Source organism: Carex rostrata, chromosome 32 (assembly GCF_964058835.1).
Source record: "Carex rostrata chromosome 32, lpCarRost1.2, whole genome shotgun sequence".
NCBI classification, from domain to species: domain Eukaryota; kingdom Viridiplantae; phylum Streptophyta; class Magnoliopsida; order Poales; family Cyperaceae; genus Carex; species Carex rostrata.
In genome coordinates, this window is record NC_135949.1 from 1246354 (window position 1) to 1256212 (window position 9859).

The following is a 9859-nucleotide window of genomic DNA, read 5'->3' on the forward strand; positions in this document are numbered from 1 at the left end:
TTGAGATCCGCCCCTAGTGCCGACTGAGATATTGCAGGAAAACCAGAACAAGTTGTTGATATAATGCGAAGAAAACAAAACTAAAACAGTGTATATGCATATATTATTGGATATGATTTTAGAAATTTGTAAAAACTATACATATGGAACGAATAATGTATATAGTGCCAAAGAGTGCTAACAGTGCTTGGTTTGGATCTGGATTTTTACATTAACAATGATCTCAGCCATCCTCAGCCGCACAAACTCAATTAAAATTTTCAAACTAAATTGTGCTATCATAAAATTAAAATTTTGAGTTTTCAAATTAAAGTTTCAACACTTGCAACAAACTTCATCTTCTCATAATGAAAACAAAGGGAGAATAATAGAAAAGTCGGAAAAATAACTTGTTCTTGCAACAAACTGGAAAATGAGTCAAGCTAGCTGGCAGCACAAACCTAGTTAAGTCAAATTTAAACTCGCTAATGACAAGCCGAATACAGAATGAAGCAAGTTAATTATATTATTTTTTTTCAAACCGATCTCGAGTGAGCTACAACTTTCTTTTATCAGCTCTAATCCCACCACTGTTCTCGCATGTCTCGGGTTAATCCCATACGAACGTTTTTGGTGCATGAAATAAAAGCGGGTTACTCTCCATCCAAAATGAAAAGCCCAACAAATTCAGCAAAAATTGAAAGAATTTCACACACACAAACAAAAAAAAAAAAAGGTTTTTTGGTGCAGATAACCAGATCAATAGGGGGGTGATTTAGTAATTCAGAAAGGAAGAAATCGAGTATTAACATTACATTCGTGTTTACAAAATTAGCTGCTAGAGGCATACACAAGTGCAAGATGATGACATCAATTTAGCAAAATAATTCCGACACTGAATTTGATCAAGCATCCCATATATTAATATCAAACAGGTTTGAACAATTGAACTTGTTCCCCCTCCCCAATCCACACACACACAAAAAAAAGATGCACTCATAGCAGTCTAAAAGGGATTTATCCAATGCCAGACATCATAAAGAATTTTCAAGCAATCATCTTTAAAAAAAGACAAACTATCCGGAATTAGATTTAGATTAGCAATTCCATTTCTCTTCAAAACTTCTGCTAGACACGATATATGCTTACCAGACTTCTCGCCTATTATATCAACTGAGTTCAGATTTTTGCATTGAAAACACAAATCACTTGACATGTTAAATGGTTCCACATCTATCCAACGTTCAGGGACCTATATATAAAAAATAAAACAATCATGCATAGAACACCGAGTGTTGCTTTTCCAGATAATACTATCCAAACGTTCACAAATACTCAGCAAGTACAGTTGATCAAAGTTGGTACAGTTGCGTATGAATTGGAACTAGAAGAAAGAAATCATACCTCGTTGCAGATCACAGTAAGCTTTTCAAGCATCGGTGAGTGCTGAAGAAAGAATGTGACAGCAGCAGGATTACGTGAAACGCAATATCCACCAAGAATTAAGCTCTTCAAATTTGGGATATCTAGATACAAACTTCGGAAATCTAGCTCATACTGCCGAATAAACTAAAGACATAGAAAGTTCTAGTTAGAACACTCACCAAATGGATCTCCACATCATACCGGTTGAACCCACCATACAATTATGTACCAATTGATAACAAAGTTCCAATTTCAATATCATTTTTGTTGTTGTGTGGTTAGTTGCAGGTTCTTGCCCGAAAAAGAAGTTATAGTAATAACAACAAAAAGGAGTAGAATAATAAAAAATCAAGCTGCCACCCCTTCCCCCTCCGAATCTACCCACCAGACAAAGCATCCCTCCTTTCTCGCAGTTTCTGTAACTTTGGGGAACATGAAGTTTGTATATCTTTTCAACATATTGGTCTGATGATCAAGTTTAAGCATGAGATTTTCATAATAACTAAAAAGCTAAGACTATTTATATACAAAACATACCACATTGACCATGCCACAGGGTGAGAATACTGCATATTTTTGATTAAAATGCAAATTTTCGAGGTTAGGCGTACAAATGTAGAACTTGTTCTTCCTCAGATTTTGTATTCCACAATTTTCCATGACCAAATTTCTCAACATCCTCGAAGAAATCCCCAAACATCTTAACCAGCAATAATGCAAATTCAAATTTTCTAGCCTCTGGTACCCAGAAATTATCTTCTCCATAAAAGCTGAATTGACATCCATCTGTTGTAGGCTCAAAGTTTTGAGTTGGCTTAAACTTATAACATTTGGTGTAATTATTCTCACATTAGGGAAACTAAATAAACCCAACTCCTCTAAAGACTGGCTAGTTAACATAGGTCTCGGTAAAATCACATTTTCACCAGAATTTTTAAGCTGGATTATAATGTGAAGAACCCGAACATCGTTCTTTAATGCATGATTGATCCACCTTGTGCTTGCTGCAAGATTAGTGGGAGAATCATTCAACAAAAATGTTTTGAAAACTTCAAGATCTTGTTTCGAGCAGTAAGGCAGTACGGCATTGACATAACTGATGAACTTATCAGGCCCGCAATTTGCAAATTCATCAGTGTAAAATTTTAGGCCTTGCATTGAGAGCCATGCATGTCTCCACCTATGCGACAATATACTGGTACAGCCTCCTTGTTTTGGTGGGAGAAAGGAAAGGATGTGATGTAAGAGATGGTCTGGTAATCTACTTATCCTGTCTATGGTACTTGGAATATTTTTGGGTCTGGTGCCAGTAGGTTTATGTGTTGGTTTAGGTTTAGGTTTAAGTTTAGGTCGGCTCATTCTTTTCTTTGTAGATTTCAGAGAATTTTTGCAACTTGTCATGTTCAATGGCTTGGCTTCTGAAGAGAAGAAGAACCAGAAATAAGTACCAGCATTGCATTTTTAAAAATATAGTATTAGTGAGGCCTAGAATAACCAGCTTACATCGATAATCCGACCAAATATCTTAGGCACTTTAGAGATCTACTTTGAAGTTTAATTGATATTTAAAAAAAAAAAATTGGAAGAGAGAGTACTGATCCAAAAATAATTCTGATTTTTCTTCACCTATTAGCAGCTGTTTAACACAAATTATGACCCAAAAATAAGTTAGTGGAGTCATTAATTTAACAACATTGTGCCTAATTCTTTTGAAAAAATGGAGCAATATTTTCTTTTGATTAAACTATATATAGTGTGACAATGGACCAATGTCTGTCAATTTAATAAGAATGGAGCAATGTCTGTCAATTTAATAAGAATCAGTGTTGAAATAAATTAATAAAAAGAAGTATAGTGTGACAAATGACAATGGACCGGAGTTAAATGTTAAAGGCAATCCAATATTGCATCATCTGTGGGTCATATTGTAAAAATTGAAACCTGACATAAATTTTTGGGAACAACAGTCCAATCGCAATTGGAAATAAGAGGCTAAAATCTTAGGTTTTGCTCATTTCACACACATATTCAAAGTCGAAGACCTGGTGGGGTGCGCGCGCGCGTGAGAGAGAGAGAGAGATAGAGTAGATACAAACCTAGATACAGATAAAATTGTTGATCGGTGACGGACAGAACAAGGATGGGGTAAAGAGAGTCGGGAGGCGAGAGGCGAGGCCGCGAGAGAGTACGAGAACTGGAGAAGAGAGAGAGGAAGAGGTAAAGAGCGGAGAGTCGGGAGCCGAGAGGGTACGAGAACTGGAGGTAGTTATAACTTAACAATAAAACGGCAATAAAACGGAGTCTCACACGGCAATAAAACGGAGTCGGAGTCGGATTCGAATTCAGATCCAGTGCAATAACTGACCGCCGGGTAATGAAATCCGAATCGTCGATTTTAATCTGACACGAATTTCAAAACGAATCACCTGATATTCCATGCATATAGCACCGAATTCCGACCGACCCGGTACCTGTACTGACTCGCCGGATCCGAGAGTGGACCGGAGAAACAAAGATCCGAATATAAATTTATTTTTATTCGGTCCGTCAAAGAAGTGTTCCTCAAGACCTCTACGTACTCTATTTTTAATGTCAATTTCGGTAGATACTTCAGCTAAAGTAAACAGGAAAAGCCCAAGTTTAAAACGGAAAATATGACAACATCGTGATGATGATGTATGAAATAGAAATGAATGAATTTTACGTATTTTTATCAATTTATTCAGTCAATATCAAGCACATAGGAACATACTTTTTTGTATCAGAATTAATTTCACGGAAATTAAAATATATACAACTTTTCTTTCTTATCATTTGGTTGTTGTCCATTGTTTAATATTCAGCAAGATAATTTATTTCAGTAGAATATATAGAAAAAATAAAATCTCTACAAATATTTTTTTTCCTTATCATATTGATATGAAAGAAAACTTTCGATTTTATTTATTAATGGATCAAAATTTTATAGTCCGATCAATTGAACTGTAAAATATAGTCGTATAAAATTGTTTTTGCTATTTCAAGTGTCTACATGAAACAAAATTTTGACGCATTATTCATTTTGTGTCGTGATTTATATTACAAACATCATATGATGAATAGTATAGTTCATGCACCGTATAATATTTTCCTAATGTGTTATTGACAGCATATCCACGTGCCAAGCTATAGACTCCAAAACTTATCGGATATTAAAAACAATTTATTTAGTAAGTAATGCATTTATCTACTAAATATATAAATATTTGAATTCATATAGTATAAAACCAAGCATAAAAAATAAAAATAAAAATGAATATAGTAGAATTAATTTATAAATTTTTTTAGTCACTTAACTTTATACTAAATAAATTAAAAAAAAAATTTTGAAAGATAAATCATATGTTGATCCAACCATATTAATTTTTTCTTACCTTAAAAAAAATCAGAAAAACCAAATGCACAACAAGATACACATACAAACAAACATCCAAAAAGAGAAATTTAGTAGCTATGTAACATCCAAAAAGAGAAATTTAGTAGCTATGTTAATCGGATACTCCAGATTGGAGTCCGTATCCAACACATCCGTGTCGGATACATATCGGATACCGATAGCTGGTGAATTGGCCTACGTAGCATATCCTTACTCAGCCGATATAGTCGCCGATACTTTGCTGAAAGTCAAGAATACATATAGAAACGGCTGGACACGTCCAGATACGATATGATCGAATCTAGGAACCGCATCCACACTCCTCCCGTGCCCGTGAGTCGCGTCGTGGACCCCTCCTGCCCCATGAGCCGAGCTGTGAATCATTGAAAATGAGCTTCTTCTTTTTTTACTGCTGGCGAATTTGAGCTTGAGAAGTCCAAGATATAGGCAAAATTTTAACCACCACACTAGAATATTAGAAGATGCAAAATGATGACATCAATTTAGCAAAATAATTCCAACACTGAATTTGATCAAGCATCACATATCCTAATATCAAACAGGTTTTGAACTAATATCCCCTCCCCAATCCACACACAAAAAATAGGAAAAAGAAAATTAGAAAAAAAGATGGGAGTCAAAGCAGTCTCAAAGGAATTCTTCGTTAAACATATGACCTTGTACCTACCCAATAATAGACATCATAAAGCATTTTCAAGCAATTATCTCCAAAAGGCAAATCACCCACGGTCAGATTCAGATTAGCAATTTCGTTTCTCATCAGAAACTCTGTAAGATTCTGTATATTTTCATCAGACTTGCGGCATATTATATCAACTGACTTCAAATTTTTGCACTGGAAACACAAATCACTCGGCAGGCTAACTGCATCCACATCCATCCCAAATTCAGTACCCTACAAAAAAAAATTGAAACAATCATACATAGAACACCAAGTGTCGCACTCCAGGTATTACTATCATGCCTTTTCTGGTTGGTGAAGGTACCAGTTGAGGCACAGCCCAAAACATTCACATATACTCAGCAAGTAGTTGGTCAGAGTTGGTACTGTTCCATATGAATTTGGAGTAGAAGAAAGAAAGGGTACCTTGGTGCAGCTAAGGGTAAGCTTTTCAAGCATTGGTGAGTGCTGAAGAAAGAATGTGACAGCAGCAGGATTACAGGCAACCCAACATCCACCAAGTATTAAGCTTTTCAAATTTGGGAGATCTAGCTTTAAATTTTGGAAATCATGCTTCAACTGGACACACATAAAATATTCTGATTAGAACACACACAAAAGAGTATCTCCACATCATACCGGTTGAGCTCACTATACAATTACGTATCAGTTGAACTAAGTTCTAATTTCACTATAGCTCAGACTATAAATATTCAAAACATACCCGTTCATGGAGCTCCTCAGGGGGCCAGCAAATTGTTGTATATCTTTTATTAAAACGCAAATTTATGAGGTTAGGCGTACAAATGTAGAACTTGTTCTTCCACTGAATCATTATGTCACAATTTTCTATGACCAAATTTCTCAACACCCTAGAAGAAATTCCCGAACAGGTTATCAAGCAAAAATGCAAATTTAAATTTTCAAGGTTCTGGCATGCACCCAGAAATTATTTTCTCCAAAAAAGCTGAGGTGAACTCCATCATTTGCAGGCTTAAAGTTTTGAGTTGGCTCAAACTCATAACATTTGATGTAATTATTCTCACAATTGGGAAACTAAATAAACCCAACTCCTCTAAAGACCGGCTAGTTAACATAGGTCTCGGTAAAATCACGTCTTCATCAGAATTTTTAGGCCGGATTATAATGTGAAGAACCCGAACATCGTTCTTTAATGCGTGAGTGATCCATCTTGCGCTTGCTCCAAGATCAGTGGGAGAATCATTGAACAAAAATATTTTGAAAACTTGAAGGTCTTGTTTTGAGCGGTAAGGCAGTGCGGCATTGACATAACTGATCAAGAGCAAGTAAAAAAGCTGCAATGGTAAACTCCTCGGGCAAGCAGGCTTTCATTATGACCTACATACCGACCAACAATTATTATTTTCCTTCACCTATTACTAGCTGTTTATTGCCCAAATCATGATCGAAAAATAAGTTAGTGATGCATTGCAGTCATTAATTTAACAGACATTATCCCTTAATTCTTTTGAAAAAAATGGAGCAATGTCTGTCAATTTAATAAGAACCAATGTTGACATCAATGTTTTAAAAATCGGTCTATTTGGCCGAATATTCGTATTCGGTTGGAAACCGAATAGAAAATCAATATTCGGTCCAATATTCGGTTCCGAATATTCAGCCGATTATATTTTTCCGAATAAATCATATTCGGCCGATTATGATTATTCCGATTATATTTTTTCCGCATACATAATTAGTCGGCCCAAATGGCCCAAGTTTAAATTGTTTAATATTTCAATCATCCTCTCATGTGCGCTGTGAGCTTATTTTCTTGAGAAAAGGTTCTTGTCCACTGGCATTTGTCCACGGTTTGTCCACAGCGCTTATCCAGTACCGATCTCGACGCGCTTTTAGCTGTCCGCCTCCAAAGTCAAAACTTCCCGATCTTTCATGTTCTCTTTCCTCTCTCTTCAAATTTATCGATCAGTTTCACTTTTCAGAGAAAATCCATGGCCACTTTCTTTCCGAATCAGTTATCTTTCTTCCCCGACTTCCTCTCGGACAGCCTCTCCTCTGAGAAAATCTAGCTCGCGCCGGAGGACCTCACCCCTGCGCACTGCCATAGCCGTGCCATACCTCCTCTTCAGTTTTTGTTACAACTTCTACTTCTGCTCAAATCAGGTCACCATTAACAACAGCGAGATCTGTAATCTATCATCGGAGGATGCGATCGAGCATGCTTCCCTTGTGTATCGCTCGTACTGAAGTGCCGGATCCGACCCCCCTTGAATCTGTCATTTTACATCTTGCAAATGTGTTGCACTGCGTTGCGTTGCGTTGTTTCTATATTGCCCAGCAAATTGCAACAATATTCACCGTCAGGTCCCTCCTCTGTCTCACACATGTGTTGCACTGAATCCTCTCGTACCAGCAATCCGGTATTTATGACCTGTCCAATGAATTTTTCTATGGACTTTCGTTTCTTGCAATGTTAATTTCTATTTACATGCTCGATATAGTTGGATGAACAGATCAGGCAGATCTCTTGATTTGAATCTTTGAAATCTTTTAGAAGTTAAATATTGTTTATATTTTTTTTGTTAATACAATTATTTATTTAAAATTTAATTGGTTCGACTTGCAAATGCTATTTCACCTTACATCATTATTTTGCTCTCATAAAGAGATGATAGAGAGGCGATATGGAGTATTGATCTGTTAATTTTACTGTATTGCCCCGTTAATTTTACTGTATTCATCTGTCATTTTACAGTATTCATCTTGTGGAAATCCGGAGAAAATAGATGATAGAGAGGCGATATGGAGTATTAATCTGTTAATTTTACAGTATTTCCTTGTTAATTTTACAGTATTCATCTTGTCATTTTACGGTATTCATCTTGTGAAAATCTGGAAGAAAGAGATGATAGAGAGGCGATATGGAGTATTGATCTGTTAATTTTATAGTATTGCCCCGTTAATTTTACAGTATTCATTTTGTCATTTTATAGTATTCATCTTGTGGAAATCTGGAGAAAAGAGATGATAGAAAGGCGATATGGAGTATTAATTTGTTAATTTTACAGTATTTATCTTGTAATTTTACAGTATTCATATTGTAATTTTACAGTATTCATCTTGTGAAAATCTGGAAGAAAAAGATGATAGAAAGGCTTCTTACTCATCCGAACAATATTCAATCGAAAATTCTACTGTATACAAGATTCAATTTTACAGTTCTGCTGATTCAATTTTACAGTATACAAAATTTAATTGTAAATTTTACTGTGTAGAAGATTCAATTTTACAGTATACAAGATTCAATTGAAAATTTTACTGTATACAAGATTCAATTTTACAGTATACAATATTCAATTTTACAGTATACAATATTCAATTTTACAGTATACAAGATTCAACCCAGTGCTAATAACCGCTAATAACTAACTCTAATTGCCAATAACTTTCTATAACTGTAATTTCCGAAAGTACAGTTTGAAAGTACATTTATTTTGTCCTGTTGTGCAAGTTGCAATCTTTTTCTAACATCATGGGACCACTTCAAATAGTTGCTGGATGTTTTGTGATTAAGTGATATATTTTATGTGATATATTGTATAATTATACAGCATGTAGAAGTAATTTTACAGTATTCGCGCAAGTCAAAGCTGTGGACAAATGGTGGACAAAAGGCTGTGGACAATTAGACGCTTCCTATTTTCTTAAATCAGTCAGCTAAAAAACCTAATCCGTGCGCGGCTGTGCGATCCCGATTCGATCTCCTCCGCCATCCTCCTCTCCACTCTCAGTCATCAACTCACTGCCGGGCGCCCTCGGTCAGCGGTCGCCTCTCCTCCGTTAGGCCCAACTCCTCTTTTCTCGATTGTCTGATTTCTGTCAAATTCAAAAGGCAAGCCAAATAATTATCTTTTCTCGATTGTCTGATTACTTTCATTTGTTGATTGTACGAAATTTTTGGTGTTAATGAATATGTACAAAAATTTTGGTGTTACTGATATAGTGAGATATGTATCAAATTTTTGGTGTTGCTGAAATTATTGGAATATTTTTTTTTCTCTTGATTAAATGATGTAGTGATATAGTGATATGTATCAAATTTTTGGTGTTACTGATATAGTGATATAGTAAAAAAAAAATTTCTCTTGATTAAATGATGTACTGGTCTACTGTCAAACACCCTTGATTAAACTAGATATTACATCTTTATATATAGTAATAGTAGTGATATGTATATTGTTTTTTTTTAATAGCATGTCTAGTTCTGGTGCTCATTCAATGTCGGCTTCAAATTCTATTACTTCTTTGCATAGGCCGTTAAACTCAATTGATCCTGGCTGGAAGTATGGGAGGTTGATGGAAAAGGGTGACTCAAA

At 35.4% G+C, this 9859-nt stretch overlaps 1 protein-coding gene across 1 annotated transcript; it reads right to left on the reverse strand.

The window, feature by feature from the left end:
* Positions 1-775: 775 nt before the first annotated feature.
* Positions 776-6336, reverse strand: LOC144547766 (putative F-box/LRR-repeat protein At3g18150). Its single transcript, XM_078296462.1, has 7 exons — positions 6226-6336; positions 5928-6080; positions 5508-5735; positions 3501-3660; positions 1942-2822; positions 1384-1548; positions 776-1231 (listed from the first exon to the last, which is right to left on the reverse strand). Exons 1-7 carry the CDS (start codon positions 6334-6336, stop codon positions 986-988), a joined length of 1944 nt encoding a protein of 647 aa, XP_078152588.1. The 3' UTR covers positions 776-985.
* Between the last annotated feature and the right edge of the window lie 3523 nt (positions 6337-9859).